At 37.1% G+C, this 19757-nt stretch overlaps 1 protein-coding gene across 9 annotated transcripts in view; it reads right to left on the reverse strand.

Moving 5' to 3' along the window:
* The window catches only part of TPX2 (TPX2 microtubule nucleation factor), a 59122-nt gene that overhangs the window by 31485 nt on the left and 7880 nt on the right, over positions 1–19757 (reverse strand). For 8 of the 9 annotated variants that reach the window (XM_049650958.1, XM_049650961.1, XM_049650951.1 and 5 more), the window contains 3 exons: positions 12453–12624; positions 10470–10592; positions 4809–4935 (listed from right to left, as the gene is read on the reverse strand). In XM_049650958.1, the coding sequence (XP_049506915.1) occupies positions 4809–4935; positions 10470–10592; positions 12453–12558 (356 nt within the window). In that variant the 5' untranslated portion in view covers positions 12559–12624. Of the gene's footprint in view, positions 1–4808; positions 4936–10469; positions 10593–12452; positions 12625–14014; positions 14111–19757 lie in introns of those variants that run through there. The other variant, XM_049650957.1, reaches the window with a different exon arrangement.

A 19757-nucleotide genomic window follows, 5' to 3' on the forward strand; every position in this document is an offset into this window, starting at 1 on the left:
TTTATCTAGATCTTGTTTAATTTCTCTCAACACTTTTTTTTATAAAAGTCCTAAACACTGTAAAGACTTATTACATTTTCAGGCTTTCATGCTACTGCACAGAGTACCAATTTTTAAGTCTTTATTACAGAGAATTTCAAGCATATTTTTAAAATAAGGAGAGGGGTGCCTGGGTGGCTTAGTTGGTTAAATGTCCAACTCCTGATTTCAAGCTCAGGTCATGATCTCACAGTTTGTGGGATTGAGCCCCATGCCGGGATGTGCACTGAAAGTGTGGAGCCTGCTTGGGATCCTCTCTCTCCCTCTTTCTCTGCCTCTCTCCCATGCACATGTGCTTTCTTTCTCTCTCTCTCTCTCTGAATACTAAAAAACTAAAAGTGAGAATAAAATGGACTAGTGAGTACTCATCATTCAGTTTCAGAAATTATCAACTCACAGCCAATCCCAATCATGTATCAATTTTCCTTCCATCCATTCTATTGGATTTTGAAACGAATCCTAACTAAATGTCTACCTTTCATCTACAAATATTTCATAATCTCTAAAAGAAAGTACTCATAAAAAAATTACATGGAGTAATGAAGAGCAAATTTACTGAATTAAGGAATGAAGAAATGAATGTACTGAATGAGTAATGAAGAGTGCATATTACAAAATGTAGACAAGATACAATAATACAACCATTTGAAGGCACTGGAAAGTGACCAAAAGCAGGCAGAAAACAGAGGCACATTTATCCATGAAAAACAACTGCAAAGGGTAAAAATTATGAGTTGGTAGCTTTTTTGCCCGAGGTACTCCCCAAATGTAGCAGTTCTAACAGCAGAAAATTCCAGTCTCACTGGCTAGAGATAATAGAAGATAAAAATTCAAGGCCAGTATAACACCTAGAAATTTAGAAGAAGGGGCGCCTGGGTGGCGCAGTCGGTTAAGCGTCCGACTTCAGCCAGGTCACGATCTCGCGGTCTGTGAGTTCGAGCCCCGCGTCGGGCTCTGGGCTGATGGCTCGGAGCCTGGAGCCTGTTTCCGATTCTGTGTCTCCCTCTCTCTCTGCCCCTCCCCCGTTCATGCTCTGTCTCTCTCTGTCCCAAAAATAAATAAAAAACGTTGAAAAAAAAATTAAAAAAAAAAAAAAAGAAATTTAGAAGAAAATCCTGAAAGTGAAAGAGCCACAGAAAAAATGTCACTCAAAATCTGAGCAAAACCTCTGCACAAATTCCTGCCTGACTACTAAACCATGTATGTTTAGAAGACACCCATGGAGCCCAGCAAAAAGGCAAACAGAAACCAGTGAGGTGTCCATCCTTAAAAAATAAAACCACACCACGTAAGACTGGTGAGTTTGCTGCTTTTTTTTAATAAATGTAACCCCCACTGTGCATAGAGTAAGATGGCACAAAACTAACATCTTACTTGCTTGAGGTGTCAATAGACAAACATTGGAGCTGGCAGAAATTTAGAGACAAAATCTCAGAAACAAGAGAACCACAGAGAGGATGAACACTTAAACCCGAGGATGAACACTTAAACTCTACTCAAAGTCTCGGCTGACTTCTAACTTTCACAGGTCTGGGGGAGACCGCAGGGAACCAGACTAAAAAAGCAGCCAGCTATGTATGCAAATATACGAATGGCCAATAATCACATGAAAATATGGATCAACGTTATTAGTCATCAGAAAAATGCAAATTAAAACCAATGAAATATCATTAAAAAGACGGACAATACCAAATGTTGGCTAGGATACGGAGCAACTGAAACTCTCATATACTGCCAGTGGGAATGTAAATGGTACAGTCACTTTGGAAAACTTTCTGGCGTTTCTTATAAACATACATTTAACACTATGACCCAGCTAATGCAGTCCTAAGTATTTACTCAGGAGAAACATACGTCCTCAAAACTACTCAGAGCAGCTCTATATAGCCCCCAAATGGAAACAACCCAAATGCCCATCATCTGGTGGATGGATAAATAAATTGTGGCATATCCATTCAACAGAACTTACTATCAGCAATAAGAAGGAACATATTACTGGGGTGCCTGGGTGGCTCAGTCAGTTAAGCATCTGACTTTGGCTCAGGTCATGATCTCACGCTTCATGGATTTGAGCCACACATCAGGCTCTGTGCTAACAGCTCGGAGCCTGGAGCCTGCTTCGGGTTCTGTGTCTCCCTTTCTCTCTGCCCTTCCCCCGCTCACTGTCTGTCTCTCTCAAAAGTAAATTTAAAAATTAAAAAAAAAAAAAAAAAAAAAAAGGAACAAACTACTAACATGAAAGGACATGGATGAATCTCAAAAGCACACGCTAAGTGAAAAGAAGTCATATATAAAAGAGTACCATAAATTTCATTTATAAAAACATCTAGAATGGAAAAAATTAATCTACAGTGACAGGAATTAGAACAGTTTTGCCTCTGGGTAGGAGGTGAGAGAGTGAGAAGGTAGAAAAAGCAGTAAGAATTAACTATAAAGGGTTAGGATGAGAGAACTTTTGAGGTGATGAAAACGTACTATATATGTTGATTGTGGTGTTATGGTTGCATGGTGGTATGTATTTATCAAAACTAATCAGATCGTACGCCCAAGATCTGTACATTTTACTATATGCAAATTATTACCCAGTAAAGTTAGTTAACTTTTACCTTTTATAAAAAAATTTTTAGGGGCGCCTGGGTGGCTCAGTCGGTTAAGCATCCGACTTCGGCTCAGGTCATGATCTCGCAGTCTGTGAATTTGAGCCCCGCGTCGGGCTCTGTGCTGACAGCTCAGAGCCTGGAGCCTGCTTCAGATTCTGTGTCTCCCTCTCTCTCTGACCCTCCCCAGTTCATGCTGTCTCTCCCTGTCTCAAAAATAAATATTAAAAAAAAATTTTTTTTATTGTTTATCTATTTGAGAGAGAGAGAGAGAGAGAGAGAGAGCACGAGTGGGGGAGGGACAGTGAGAGAGGGAGACACAGAATCCGAAACAGGCTCCAGGCTCTGAGCTGTCAGCACACAGCCTGACATGGGGCTCAAACTCATTAACCGTGAGATCATGACCTGAGCTGAAGTCAGAAGTTCAACAGACTGAGCCACCCAGGCACCCCAAAACTAGTTAATTTTTAAAAACGGGACTGGGAATCATACAAATTAGAAAGGAAGAAGGCAAAACACAAGAACACACGACCATTTTGGACATTATTTAAATTCAGCAATGATGTTAATGAGGTCAAGAGAAGAACTGCTGGGTGTCTTTAGGGAGAAATGACTAAGGGATGAGATGCCAAAAATTAAAACATGTATTTATGGTAAAGCAACACCTCCATGGAAAAATTATTATTACACACTAAGGCCTTACTGACTCTTAACTATTCTGTGTCAAAGAAGTTTTGGACATGTTTTAGCCTATCCATTGAGACCATGTGAAAATAAAATAAAATGGAATTTGTATGACTATCTACACCTTCCTATTCCATCTGCCATTCCTTTCTCGATTAGGTAACTCTGGACTCAGATAAATCTGAGATCTGAGATTAATGGCACTAATGTTTTACTTATTATGCATTTTCATAATGCAATATCATTTACAAAGTACTGTCACATGCCATCTTATTTGGCCCTTTCTTACAAGGAGCCTGGAGGATATGATTATTCTCAGTAAACTGAAGTTTTGAGTGGTAGAAGTACTTGCCTTAAAAATAAAACAAAAAACCATTCAGGTCTCTAATAGTAGCTGGCTTCCTCTCACACTGTCATTTCCAAAAGGCATTCAGCATTCAATCAGGATGAAAGACAATTTTAGCAATCATATACATATACAGAAGAGAGAAGTGAAGACACTAACAGTTTCCAGGATTCTGAAGCAATCTATAAGAATCTGTAGGCCTCAATTTACAATCTAAACATGGAACAGAAACCATAGAATCAACCAGTAGCAATCTCTTAAGACTCTTGTGATATATGCCTAGCTCATTGAAATTTCATAGAATTCTTTTTATTAAAATGGGCTTCTTTACCAAAAAAGTTTAGGATAAGCTTGTATGATACCAATCTCAAAAGGTAATACCTTTATACCAGCATGAGGCTTTGCAAATGGTAGTTTTATCACTTCTGAATATAAAATAATATTATCTGTCATCCCTCTTCCTTGAGGATATTCTAGGTAACATCAAAGTATAAAGCAATAAACGGTCTTACAATTTAAACTTTATGAGTGGATGGTAATTATTAGATGTTGAAAGTTTAAAACAAAAAAAACCTAACCTGAATATTCTTCTGATGAGTGCCATCTGAAGGCAACTAATACTGACAGCTCCCAAACATGGTATTTTTGTTATCAAAAAAAAAGATACTGACGCAAATACAACATTCAAAGACAGTAACTGTTTTAAGTTCACCAGTGCCAAGATTGCAGCTTAACCCACCCATCTATTCATTCATCAAGCATTTAAATATTCAGTTTCTGCTCCTGCCAGACACTGTTAGGCACAGTAAGGATACATAATGCTTGCCCTTATGAAGTTTACTTATAATATATAAATAGGAAAAAAAAAGTCTGTCATATATCCACACAAATAAAGTGCAATCCATATTGATAGTGCAAATAGCAAGGGTTCTGGAACCAGTAAACTTTAAGCAACTTAGTACCTCTAAGTCCTTATCAATAAGTTAAGCATATTACCTACAATTCATAAATGTTATGAAGATTAAATGAGGTAAAATAGAGAGCCTAATATAGTATGAGACACATAGTAGGTACCCTGACAGTAACTATTCTGTGAACATTATTAACATAAAAACCACTTTGGAGCCCTAAAACAGTCTTACCTCTGTGGCTGTGCTGGAGTATTTCTTGAGGTGTTTCCCTTGACTTCCAGGGAAGAAGCAGCATTTGATGGAATGGACTGTTCCACCAAATTTTCTTTTTCTGCCTCTTTGTAGTAAGTGTTGTCAACTGTGGAAGAGCAAAAACTAGTCAGCACTCAAATTCCAAGGAAGTAAGCTAGATATGAGAGACACATCTATATGTATGTGCGTGTGTGTGTGTGTGTGTGTGTGTGTATGACAACATAGAATTCTAGACTTAAAATTATGTGTGTGTGTGTGTGTGTGTGTGTGTGTGTGTGTGTGTATAAAGCCCCTCTAAGCAGTGGAACCTTTAGTTCCAGTGAAATCTTATACAGAAGATGAATTTATAAAATCTACTTTGCTTGAAGCAGAAACAAAGTATCCAGGGCCTATCTGCCAGCCTAAGTCATCACCTCAGAAAAAAGTATCTCTGCCTTTTAATGCTGATATAATCATATTATTAGGCATTATGGGTATAACCATTGGTTTTTCTCTCCTCCACAAATTAAAAACAGTTAAGAGTTTAAAAATACAGCATTTGGGAAAAGGGAATCTAAGGGTGGAAAGGGGAAGGAGATATTTTATCATAACGTATTCTGATGTTACCATGGCCATCATGAAACAGAAACAAAAAAGTACTATAAGAATAAGGAGACAAGAATAATCAAAAAAAAAGTCTTCATGGAAGAAACAGCATTTTCTAGTATAGCTTATGAACTGAGAGCCTTGACAAAAGACAAAAAATTCAACCAGATAACAAGGAAGAAAAGTCAGGCTATGAAAACACATTTCATGCATTATTTATTCCAGAGAACAATCATTTGGCTCATCGCCTAAAGAAATTTTTTCCTAGAGGGGAGAAAAAGAACAAAAAAATGATAATATATTGTGTCAAGGCTATAACAGAGGCACTTACTCCATTTAAAATCAGAGAGGATTAAATTTTAAAAATTTAATATAAAATATTTAACATAAAAAATTTTATAGGGGTGCCTGGCTGGTTCAGTAGGTACAGCATGTGATTCTTCATCTCAAAGTTGTAGGTTTGAGTCCCATGTTGAGTGTAGACATTACTTAAAAATAAAATCTTAAAATAGAATAAAAAAATTTATATTCTCCCTACAAAAAATGTTCTTAAAATATCAACACACCATGTTAACACTAATCAAAATAAAGCTGGGATGGCTATATTAGTACCAGACAAAGCAGATTTCAGAGCAAAGAATATCAGAGATAAAGACAATCATTTCAAAATGATAAAATGGTCAATTCTTCAAGATGCGGTAACAACTGAAATATTTACGTACCTAATAACAGAGTTTTAAAATACAAAAAGCAGAAAGTACAAGGAAAAATAGGCAAATCCATAAATATAGTCTGAAATTTCAATCTCTCTCTTCTAATTTATGGAACAAGTTGACAGAAAAATCGGTAAGAATATAGTAGTCTTAATATATGAGCAAATGTGCATGGCTGTATTCCAATAAAACTTCATTAACAAAAATATGTTGCAGTCCACTCATCAAGAAAATGTAACAGTTACAAACATACATACATACGTGGTATGCGTATATATAGATATACACACACACATACATACATGATGACAAAGCCCCAAATACATGAAGGAAAAACTGACAAGATTAAAGGGAAAAACAGTTCAACAATAATAGTTGAAGATTTCAATATCCATTTTCAATAATGGATAGTACACTTAGAAGATCAATAGGAAATAGAAGACTTGAGCAACATCAACCAACTTGACCCAATTGACATTTATGTAACTCTCCACCCAATGACAGCAGAATATACATTCTTTTGAAGTGCACACAGAACATTTACCAAGACACACCATATTCTGGGCCATGAAACAAGTCTCAATACAAAAAGATCAAGTCACACAAATATATTCTTTAACCAAATGGAATTAAATCCCTCGAGAAATCAGTAACAGATTTCTGGAACTGCCACCCCCTGCCACATGTATTTGGAAATTAAATACACACTTCTAAATAACACTTAGGTAACTTGGAACTAGTAGATAAATCCTGGAGATTACAGTCAACAATAATAGTCATAGAGATTATAGTCAATACTGTATTATAAACTTCAAAGTTGCTAAGAGACAAGATCCTCATTGTTCTCACAATGAGAGAAAAGAAATAATTATGTGATATGATAGAGGTGTCAGTCACGTTGCAATATATAAACATATCAAATCAACACCTTAAACTTATACAATGTTGTATGTCCATTATATCTCAATTAAAAAAAAAAAAAACACACGGATCAAGAAGATAGCAATAAAGAAATTAAAAGTATTTTGAATGGAATGAAAATGAATACAGAGCACACCAAAATTGTGGGATGCCACTAAAGCAGTACTTAGGGGGAAATTTATAGAAGAAAGATTTCCAATCAATGACTTCAGCTGCCATCTAAGAAACTAAAAAAAAAAAAAAAAAGAGTACATTGAACTCAAAGTAAGTAGAAGGGAACTAATAGATCAGAATGAAAATCAATGAAATAGAAAAAGCAATAGAAAAACACCAACAACGAAACCAAAAGTTGGTTCTTTCAGAAAATCAGTAACACTAATAAATCTCTAGCCAGGCTGATTAGGAAAACAGAGACAAATTACCAAGATCAGGAATGAAAGAGGTGATACCACACAGAATCTGTAAATATTAAAAGGATAATAAGGGAACATTATGAACATTCAACAACTTAGATGAAATGGACAAATTATTTTAGATACAAACTACCAACACTCACTCAAGATGAGAGTGTTAAAGAATTTGAATTTGTAGTTAAAAACATTTCTACAGGGGCACCTGGGTGGCTCAGTCGGTTAAGCGTCCAACTTCGGCTCAGGTCATGATCTTGTGGTCTGTGGGTTCGAGCCCCGCGTCGGGCTCTGTGCTGACAGCTCAGAGCCTGGAGCTTGTTTCATTCAGATTCTGTGTCTCCCTCTTTCTCTGACCCTCCCCTGTTCATGCTCTCTCTCTCTCTCTCTGTCTCAAAAATAAATAAATGTTGGGGCGCCTGGGTGGCTTGGTCGGTTAAGCATCCGACTTTGGCTCAGGTCATGATCTCACGGTCCGTGAGTTCGAGCCCTGCGTCGGGCTCTGTGCTGACAGCTCAGAGCCTGGAGCCTGGAGCCTGTTTCAGATTCTGTGTCTCCCTCTCTCTCTGCCCCTCCCCTGTTCATGCTCTGTGTCTCGCTGTCTCAAAAATAAATAAACGTTAAAAAATAAATAAATAAAATAAATAAATAAATAAATGTTAAAAAAAAATTTTTTTTTTAATTAAAAAAAAAAAACCTTTGTACAAAGAAAAGTCCAGACCCAGATGGCTTTAATGGTGACTTCTACCAAACATTTAAGTAAGACCTAATATTAATTCTACACAAATTCCTCCAAAAAAAAAAAAAAAAAAAAAAGAAGAGAAGGGAATATTTAGAGTAAGGTATTTATCAAAACAAGCAAAGGTATCACAAAGAAAACTACAGACCAATATACCTCATGAAAAATATATACAGAAATTCCCAACAAAAATGTAGCAAACAACCTAAAAATGCATACAAAGAAAAAATACCATCATGACCAATTGGGGTTCATCCCAGAAATGCAAGGTTGGCTTAATGTTGGAAAATCAGTGTAATTCAACACAGTAACAGACCAAAAAAAGAAAAATGATCATATAATCATCTCAATATAAGCAGAAAAGGCATTTGACAAAACCTCACATCCATTCCAAATAAAAAATTATCAGCAAATAGGCATAGATGGGAATTTCCTCAGCCTGATCAAGGATATTTATGAAAAAACTACAGTTAACATCATATTTAATGGTAAAAGCCTGAACGCACAGGAATAAGACAAGCATGTCTACCTTTTCCACTCCTATCCAACATCCCACTAAAGGTTCTAGCCAGTACAGTATGCAAGAAAAAGAAATAAAAGGCATATTTGCAGATGATATGATCTATGTAAAAATCTGATGGAATCTATTAAAAAAAACTACTAAAACTAGTGAGTTTAGAAGGTCGCAGGATAAAAGATTAATATGTAAGAATCAATTATTTTTTTTGTATTAGCAACACAAAAGAAAATTGAAATTAAAATAGAGGTATGAAAAGTGCTTTGAGAACACAGTAAGAGGAATCAGAGAAAAAAGGGTATTTGAGCTGGACCTTGAATGATGAATAGGAACTTTTCAATTACGTTAGGAATTGAATGCAGAGGCAACAACACTCATAAGAGAGGTGAAAATATGTAATATGAAAGAACACAGACTCTGAGGGGCCTAAGGGGCATGCACGTAAACAATGTGCATGGTTTTTGCCACATGACAGACCCAACAGAGGTTTCTTGCTTTGGGGCACACTGTTGACAAAACAGTCTTCAACTGAAAGTGGTCCAGACAAATTAGGTAACAGTACATACTCTTTCAATTCAAGAAGAGCACAAAGACCACCAAGGCAACAGAAAATCTGCCATGCCTAATGAACTAATGTAATTTACCTGAGGATGCAACACTGAGGCCACAGGCATTCCAAGCATGGCAAGTGAAACATGCCATGCAGTTCTAACCCCTTTTTCAATTAAGACGATGGATGCAAAAGTTCAGGGTCCCTGCCCTAATCCCAAATTCAATAGATATCATCTGTACTCATGAGTTAATTATTTGAAAGTCATCCTAGCAGCTTAGACTTTGTAAATTACAAAAGTTTGCTAGAAATACAGCTATTTTCTGGTATGACTCCTCTACTTAACGGTCTAATTGGAGCCAGTTTCAGATTCATCCATCAAGAGTAATTTTCAAATGTTCTAAATTGATTGTGGTATTGGTTGTACAACTACTCTATGACTGTACTGTGAAAAACACTGATGGAGAGCCTGAGTGGCTCAGTTGGTTAGGTGTCTGACTTTGGCTCAGGTCATGATCTCTTTTTCGTGGGTTTGAGCCCTGCATCAGGCTCTGTGCTCAGAGCCCGGAGCCCGCTTTGGATTCTGTGTCTCCCTCCCTCTCTGCTCCTCCCCTGCTTGCGCTCTGTCTCTGTCTCTCAAAAAATAAAACATTAAAAAAAAATTTTTTTTTAAGACTGAAATGTACACTTTGGGTGATTTGTTCATGTGAATCATATCTAAATATGGCTGTTACTTCAAAAAAGTAATTTTTAAGGATTTATGATCTCTTAAAAATGCTTCTTTTGTTCTGATCAAATAGAAAATATTCTGCAGACTTAGTAACCACCAGTTTAAATGCCAATTATCTTTTAGAATCAGATACATGACTCAAAGAATTCTTGTGCAATGACAAGCAGTACATTCTTCTCTCCTACTGCTTTGTTTCCCAGCCAGACTCAGGTTATGTTATGTTAAATCTTGTCATAAAAGGAAAAGAGTTTTATACCTGGCAGTAAAAGTCTATGTTAGCTTAAGTTCCAAGAAATTAAAAAAAAAAAAGTGTAGTACATCATTAGTGTCACATTCACCATAAAGTGAAACTGGCCCATTTCACCAATAATAAACCAAAGGATACAACATTTACATAATTCCCCCAGATCCCTCAGGCCCATAACACACTGTTCCACCATTCTACCAAAGAGCTTTTTCCTAAGATGTTCTTTCTTACCTGGTCTTAAAGGTGTGACAATAGCTTGCTGAGGATTAGGCTTCCTCAGAGGGGTTTTGCCCTGAAAAAGCCCTCCTATGCCATTCTTCCCAGGAAACTTGTTCTCCAAATTGGCTTTCTCTTCTGTGAAAAAAAGAGCATCATTTAAACAATCAGCAAGGAAGCAAAATAAATCAGTCCTATGCACTTGTAAATGGGGCCTAAAGCCCCTACTAGTACGCTTCCAGCACATTTGGCAAGTACAAAGTTCTTGTGATCAAAATGAAATGAGTACACATTATACGTCAGAGATAGAGACTATAAAAACTATCACTGTAACACTGGCAACACTGAACAATGTATTACAGAAAAGGAGAAGTGCAGACTCTGCATTGTGAATAGCTACTTATCTTTGTTTGATACACATTTAGGACCATATAAGCATGAACTGGCCTAATCTACCACCTAAATACATCATGTTCCTCTTAAAGGAAACTGTAGCTATTAAGATCTGCAGGGCTTACAAGAGACATCTTATGGTCTATTTGAGTTGAGGTTCTCTTTCAACTGGTTGGTAAGAAGTGGGTGTGTGAGGATGGAACAGAGCTAGGCTCTCCCAAGGGATTTGACCTTAGGTTCTCCTGTGCCCAAAAGTGAGGGCAAAGCAGTGAAACATCTGTTCTACCAACTGCCTACCAACAAACAGAAGCTTCAGGAATGTGGTGAGCTCCAGCAATAACACTGTGCATGTACAATCAGAGTGCAACTGTATAAAAAGATATGATTATTTGGAAGAGAATTAGAAAATAATGTATTAGAACTAAGGTGGTTTTGAAAGAATGGTAGGATTAATTTTTTTCTTCGACATTGTATTTACCAGTTTCGCTGTACAAATATTTTCTATCTTGTTTTTAAAGAAACTTAGAAAAAAAGATAGACAACCCAGGGTTGTCTTCCTCAAGGTTTCAGTAATGCAAGGACGTGGGAAGATCCTTATAGGGCAGCTGGTCCTCTTCACCTTTCCTCCACACCACTTCCAACAGACCCCTTCTCCAACGGATACCATTAAAGGCCTTTTGCAAGAGAAGGACATGTGCCACCACACGTGGACACTGCATTGTAAGTGATAAGTGCAGCTGTAATGGACTCATTTTTTTTCTCCCATCACATTTTTTTTTTTTTTTAATACAGAAGATAAGTATACGAGAAAGAATAAAATGAAGAGACCCTAGCAACTACTAGCCTGACATATCACTGGTCTCACCATATTATCCCAAAATACTATAAAAACATAATCACATCCTTATTTATTATTGGCCTGGTGTCAGGGTTTGCATCAAATCATATGACTCAACACCAGGCAATCCCATTTCTGTTTGGGGATTGGGTTCTGAGTAGCATAATCCCTCCAGCTAAAAATGAATCAGTGAGGGGAAGCAATAGGGCAGTAACTGTAGTTATAAAAAAGCAACACAAGAATGCCTGTGATGTTAGAACTGTTCAGTATCTTGACAGTGGGAGTAGATACACAAACCTACACAAGTGATAAAATTGCATAGAACTTACTACAGAAATGAGTATGAGTACAAGTGAAACTGGGGAAATCTGAGTAAGATGGGTAGACTGTATCAATGTCAGTATCCTAACTGTAATACTAGATTCTATGCCCAATGACAGTAGAGCAAGTTTTTATGTGGCTGCTATCACTACAGACATGTTTTGAATCTTAGAGTTTCACTCAACTTTGTTTCATCTGGATTTTTCCATATATCCCTAATGCTTAAATATTTACTATTCCTAACTGCAAAATAACACTGATAGCCCACTCCTAAGACACTGGGCATTTCAATTATTTCTATCATATCATAAATGATAAAATATCTTGGTGTAGAAAATAATTTATATTTTAGTTATTTTCTTGAAATTCCTACTATTTTTTTGAAAGGTACTCAGAACAAAGCAAGCTACTAACCCTTAAAATGGCCTGAAAAAGCAGACACTTACCAAACCAAGAATCTATGTTTTGGGTATCTTCCTCATCATCCAAAGAGGTAAAATTGATGAAGTCCGTGGGAGCATCATAGGAATAAGAAGTTTTAACTTGTGACATTGTCCCCTGCCTTGGCACAGAAGAGCAGGTTTTTCCCAGTACTCACTCTTCTCAACAGATCACCTTCTAATGAAAAGAAATGGTTCAGAAACTTGGTTGTGCATTAATCTAAGGTACTGATTCCCCAGCAATTACTTTGATTTTACTACCACATTTGCAATTCTGAAAATAACCTGGACAAGACACCTTATTTTTCAAACCAAACTAAAAGTTAACTTTTCTTTTTCAAAGATTTTTTTTTTTTTAAGCAATCTCTACACCCAACATGAGGCTCAAACTCACAACCCCAAGATCAAGAGTTTCATGCTCTACTGGCTAAGCCAGCCAGGTGCCCCAAAGTTAACTTTTCTTTTTTGGTAACTTGAAGATATTCCTGAAGATAAATGTGTTGGAATTAGAAGGAGGCAAAGTTTGATGAGTGCCTACAACATGCCAGGCAAAGTACCATACTAGGTGTTTGACATTCATTATTTTATTTTCCCTCAACCTACCATTTTTTCATTTCTAGCCTCTCCCACATCCCACTACTCTTTCTCTGCCCTGAATAACCCATTCTGAAACACACCATTAAATTTTACACCTACTAACTAAAATCTTACTCATTATTCAAAGTCCAATTCAATTCTCTACAAACTTTCCCAATTTCTACCTATCATACTAATTGCTACCTCTCCAAGGCCATAATGCTTTGTTTACCATTCAATTTTATATTAGTTAACTATGCAAATGCCTCTCCTAGTAGACCGTAAATTCCTGAACACAAGGACGGATTTTATTCACTTGTGCATACCTCATCCATCAAGGTTCTCAGAACGGTATCTTATACCTAGTAAAAACTTAGTACGTTTTGCCAACTACAGGTTTTCTTTCCCTGGAAATATTTTCATAGGCACCTGGGTGGCTCAGTCAGTTAAGTGTCTGACTTCAGCTCAGGTGACGGTCCCTCGGTTTGTGAGTTCTAGCTCCACGTCGGGCTCTGTGCTGAGAGCTCAGAGCCTGGAGCCCGCTTCAGATTGTGTCTCCCTCTCTCTCTGCCCCTCCCCTGCTCACACTGTGTCTCTGTCTCAAAAATAAACAAACATTAAAAAAATTGAAAAAAAAAAAAGAAAGAAATACATAAAAGGAGGCACCTAGCTGGCTCAGTCAGTAGAGCATGCCACTCTTGACCTCAGGATTGTAGGTTTGAGCCCTACGCTGGGTAGAGAGATTGCTAAAAATAAAATCTTAAAAAAAAAAAAAAAAAAAAAAAACACACACACACACATAAAAGGCACGACATGTAAATTAGGTCAAAGAAACAAGTCGAAGGTATGGGCCCATCCCTGCTCCGGTGTACAAAGTTTTACACTCTCCCGTAGAAACCTGTGTAGGTTTAAAGTCAGCCCCCACTCTAGCCATTTACGGTTAAGAAACTATCTGGAAGTAGTTTCAAAAACAGTCTGAAGGACACACTCACTGGCAAATAATTTCCCTATGAAATCCAATGAGCCATTTGTCTTCATCCAGGGAACAACATGTACTTTAAAGTATTCTGTATCTTGGAAGAGAAGTAGATACCACTAATTACTTGCATACACATTTATTAAATTAAGTACCTTTAAGCCTTTATTATAAAAATTCATGCTCATTAAAGAAATCATAAAAAAACTCCTATAAAAAATAATAATCTACAATACCACACTATTCCAGTCTGTCTCCCTCTCTCTCTCATTTTTTCTCTATATACACACATATATTTGAAATCTGCTTCACATATTATGAGCATTTTCCATGTCAACATATATATAGATATTTCATCAACTGACAGCTATAATTTACATACCCCCTATTTTTAGGCATTTTCCAATATTTTCACTTTAAAGATACTACTAGAAGAATATCCTTGTAGTTCAATTTCTGTACACATCCTTAAGTATGCCCTTAAGATAAATTCCTTTTTTTTTTAATGTTTATTCATTTTTGAGAGAGACAGAACATGACTGGGGGAGGGGCAGAGAGAGAGGGAGACACAGAATCCCAAGCAGGCTCCAGGCTTCAAGTCGTCAGCACAGAGCCCAATGCGGAGCTCGAGCCCATGAACCACGAGATCATGACCTGAGCTGAAGTCAGACGCTCAACCAACTGAGCCACCCAGGCGCCCCTACCCTTAAGAGAAATTCTTAAAAATGGAATTGCTGACTCTTGATACAAACTGTAAAACCGTTCCTAAAAAGGAACTTATATCACCAGAGGTATGCCAGTTCCCCACAACGTCACCAATTCTGGGCACTAATAACCCTCAGCACTCATTGTCTTTATAGTATACAACTATACCTATGCTCTGAGATAAATCATAAGAGTAGTTACACCCAACTTCATTGCTCAGTGGTTTGGCCAGTATTTCGTTAGCTTCTCTCAGTGGATTGGGGTAATTCAGAAGGTACTTGAGTGCCTGAGAAACATTTATTCTAATAATTATTTGGTTTACATAGTGACATCAATCCGTACACCAGAGAACTTCATCTTTCCATGGTCTCTCCTATGAACTCAATGCAGCCAGAACTCCACAGATACCTTTATAACAATGCCCCAGTTGAGGTACTTAGTGTAGAAACATGATTATTTTGGAATCAGAAGGAATCTTAATAACTAACTTTTGCAGTTTATAGATAAGGATTAATTACAGCAAAAAAGTCTCTTCCAAGATCAACACAACAATAATACTAATGATCATGGTAAAAACAGTTACCAAAAGTACTTATACATTATACATGCCAGGTGCCATGAAGTAGTAAATACACAGTATTTCAAATACTCTCCAACAATCTCGTAAAGCAGCAATTATTATTCCCATTCTAGAAGAGGAAGCTGAAGAGAGAATGATGTGCCCAGTATCATACAATTATGTAAAGGCAGAACTAGATCCAAAACTGAGGCTCCTAACATCAACACAATGTTCTTTCCACATTGTTCTGCCCTCTCACCCTATGAATTAAAGAGGCACATTAACATAGTTATGGCCTCTATTTGCATAGAAAAGAGGACTGCATATCCAAGTAAATCCATTCTCCATAGTCTTTTGCCCTGAATAGAGGAGTCTTTATTATTCTCATTTTAAAGTTTTCACTATGTCTACCTTCATTAATCAATTTAACTCACTAAGTTATTTGTTAGCAGTCCACTCTTATACACTCACTAGGGGCCTTAAATATGGGCTTAATGATATCGGAGCTCCTTTCTCATTAATACTCAAGTTGAGACTATGTCTTACACAAAAAGTAGAAGATCTAGTCTCAGACACAAAGGAATTTAAAATCTAGATAGGAGCTAAGGTTCTGGCGCACTCAAAAAATAAGATAGTATACAATATTTAAATTATAAACTCTAAATATAAAGAGAATTAGAAATTGGGGCGCCTGGGTGGCTCAGTCGGTTAAGCGGCCGACTTCGGCTCAGGTCATGATCTCGTGGTCCGTGAGTTCAAGCCCTGTGTTGGGCTCTGTGCTGACCGCTCAGAGCCTGGAGCCTGTTTCAGATTCTGTGTCTCCCTCTCTCTGACCCTCCACCGTTCATGCTCTGTCTCTCTCTCTCTCAAAAATAAATAAACGTTAAAAAAAAATTAAAAAAAATTAAAAAAAAAAGAGAATTAGAAATTAATATCACTTAAGTCAAACTGATTAAATATGTTTCATTGAACATCATCAAAATAGTAGGAAGCACACCATAACAAAAGTCACCTTTTAAGCTTAGTGTAGCCAGAACAGTTCTGGCCAGTGAGAATGAAGTAGGAATCTGCTGAGGGATTTACAGGAAAACTTACTTTCCTGATATATCCACAGCCCTTGTTCTTGCCCTTTCCCTTCAACCCTTCTTCTTGCCTTAAAGGCAAATGTAATAGCTAGAGATAGAGCAGCTATCGCGTATACAAGTGGATGGCCAAAAAAGTAACACTGGCCCTGATATTGCTGAGCTACTGACCATTGATCAAATATCAGCAACCATCTACCTCCAGACAATACTCTTTTTGAATAAGCCATTACAGTCACATTTTCTGTCACTTATAGCCCAAAACAATCCCAACAAAGAAGTCCAGAATTCTAGACCTGTCTCTGGCATTTACTACATGTATAGAACAACAGGAGAGGCACTGTATCTTTCTGCCTACTTACTTCCCATAAACATGAGAAGGCACTTCAAGTACTATACAATGCACTACTATAAGATATCACTGCCTCTCCTCCCCTTGACCATATCTATATTCAAAGGACCCTCACTGAAAGATTCCCCAGTGACGGACAGTGGTTAAAATTCCCCTGTTGCAAGGAAGTTTTCCTGTTCTTGTGAACAAACATGCTGGAAGACATGGGAAAATCTTGGATTCCCATGATCTTAATGCCTAACCCAGGTCACTGGGAACACTTCCCAGGCAGGAATGCAATGAAGACAACTAAAGCTGGGGGAGGGAAGAGGCAGGAATGTAATATGCAACAACCCCACTTAGCTTCCTAAAAACCATGATTCCACCAAAGCATGCCACTGAAAAAACCACCTGGAAAGTATTCAAATATAACCCCTCACATTCTTTTTTCTTTTTTAAATTATGGAGCTACATGGCTACCCTCTTTGGAGAGCAAGTGCATGTTTTCGATAGGTCTTGCCAAGTAAAACTTTATCTTACAGATATGTACTTATGCATACGTAAGTATAAGAAAGTGCACGATAGCATTGTTCATAAAAGCCAAAAAACTAAAAACAAAAATTCCACCAATAGAAGACTGTTTGAATAAATTAGGGTACAATCCTATAATAAAATATTAGAGAATTTAATATTAGATAACTTTGCATATGTGGTAATATGTACACAATGAGCTCCAAGGACTATTAGGTGAGAAAAGTAAAATGTAGAAGTGCATACTCTCATTCATGTTAAAAAGAAGGAAAGGGGTAATATATACTCATGTATACTTTTGTACATACATAGATTATTGTGGAAGGAGACACAGAAGTGTTAACAGTATTTGGGTCTGGGAAGAAAGCTAGGAGTTCTGAGTCAGGGGAAGACTTTTCACTATATGAACTCTTTGAATACATCTTATTATATAAATAAATATCTTTTTAGTTTAAAGAACTGGTTAAGCAGTACTTATTTCCCCCTAAAGTGGCATTTACAGTCCATAAGTCACTGCACTTTCTGGGATTTTTATTAAGTACCCTTGGTAATCCAGCAATAATTGTTAAATCTATTGATTTTTGGAAATAAAGTTTCCCATTTACAGGGTCTGAAATTGGCTACTAACTTCACTTATCTAAATGTTACACATTATTTCTTTTTTTAATGTTTCTTTATAAAAACAAAATGCTCCTGAGTATTGACTTAATAAAAAGTACACAAACTTGTGGGGCACTTGGGTGGCTCAGTCGGTTAAGCTTCCAACTTTGACTCATGATCTTGAGGTTCACGAGTTCAAGCCCAGCATCAGGTGGCACTGTGCTTACAGCTCAGAGCCTGGAGCTTGCTTCGGATTCTGTCTCCCTCTCTCTCTGCCCCTCCCCGCTCACGCTCTGTCTCTCTGTCTCTCTCTCTCTCTCAAAAATAAACATTAAAAAAAAAATTTTTTTTTAAGTATACAAACTTGAAAAAAAAAGTTAAAAATAATAGCTAATGGGGCACCTGAGTAGCTCAGTCAGTTGAGCATCTATCCGACTCTTGATTTCAGATCAGGTCATGATCTGTAGTTTGCCAACTACAGCACAGAGCCTGGAGCCTGTTTCAGATTCTGTGTCTCCCTCTCTCTGACCCTCCCGTTCATGCTCTGTCTCTCCCTGTCTCAAAAATAAATAAAACGTTAAAAAAAAAATTATAAAAAAAAAATAATAATAATAGTAGCTATTAATTACTGAGTACTTATGACATGCCAGACACTCCTGGCGATGTTTTACATGTATTAATTAATTCACTAAATCCTCACAAAAATCCTATGAAGTAGGTACTATTGTTGTCTTCATTTTATAGACAAGGAAACTGAGGCAAGGAGAGATTTACTACTTACTCATGATCACACAGTTAAGAAATAGCAGAGCCAGCATCTGCATTCAAGTAGGCCCTAAAGGATGTGTCCTTATCCACTAACCTCTCTTATTAATTTTTTTTTCAGTAATCTCTATGCCCAATGTAGGGCATGACCCCAAGATCAAGAGTTGTGTGCTCTACCGACTGAGCCAGACAGGTGCCTCTTTGTGTGCGTGTAAGTATATATTTTTATTTATTTATTTATTTATTTATTTATTTATTTATTTCCTCTCATATTTATTTTAAAAAATAGAGATTTATGTAGATCAATGTGAAATGTCAAGGCACAAAGGATAAAACCATTTATAGATAATAACTTCCAAATACTATTTACTACAGGCCAACCACTTTATTAGGCACTTTACATAAATCATCTCATTTGGGGCACCTGGCTGGCTCAGTGGGAGGAACACAGGACTTTCGATCTCAGGGTCATGAGTTCGAGCCCTACAGGGGGTGTGCAGATTACTTAAATAAATAAAAATTTAAAAATAAATACATTTTTAAAATTAAGAAACCATCACATTTAAAGTGCATTAAAAATATACAAGGTAGATATCATCATCACCTTTTTACAAATAAGGAAACAGGCCCAGAGTAATTAAGCCACTCCACAATCACCAACTAGTATGTAGCAGTGTTAAGTTTTAAGACCAGGTCTGTGGGATTCCAAAATCTCAGGTCGCTATAATGTACAGGTGTTTCCTATAAATATTCCTTCAAAGATGAGGTAGATAACCAAATCATACTGTCAGTCAAATGCAAAAATTAACTCTGCTTTACACAAAACTAAGCATCCTGAGAAGCTGTTCATAAAAGAACACTGCTAAATTAAAAACCCTATTCTAAATACACTGGATAGGGGGTCTGGGTGGCTCAGTTGGTTAGCTGTCCAACTTTGGCTCAGGTCATGATCTCATGGCTCATGGGTTCAAGGCCGGCGTCGGGCTCTGGGCTGACAGCTCAGAGCCTGGAGCCTGCTTCGGATCCTGTATCTCCCTCACTCTCTGCCCCTCCCCTGCTTGTGTGCTTGCTCACGCTCTCAAAAATAAACATTAAAAAAATTATAAATAAATACATACATACACCGGGAAAGCTCTGAGCTAAATCATCCCATAAAGTAAATCACCACCTCTTAATTTCTCTTTTA

Source organism: Panthera uncia (assembly GCF_023721935.1).
Source record: "Panthera uncia isolate 11264 chromosome A3 unlocalized genomic scaffold, Puncia_PCG_1.0 HiC_scaffold_11, whole genome shotgun sequence".
Classification (NCBI taxonomy): domain Eukaryota; kingdom Metazoa; phylum Chordata; class Mammalia; order Carnivora; family Felidae; genus Panthera; species Panthera uncia.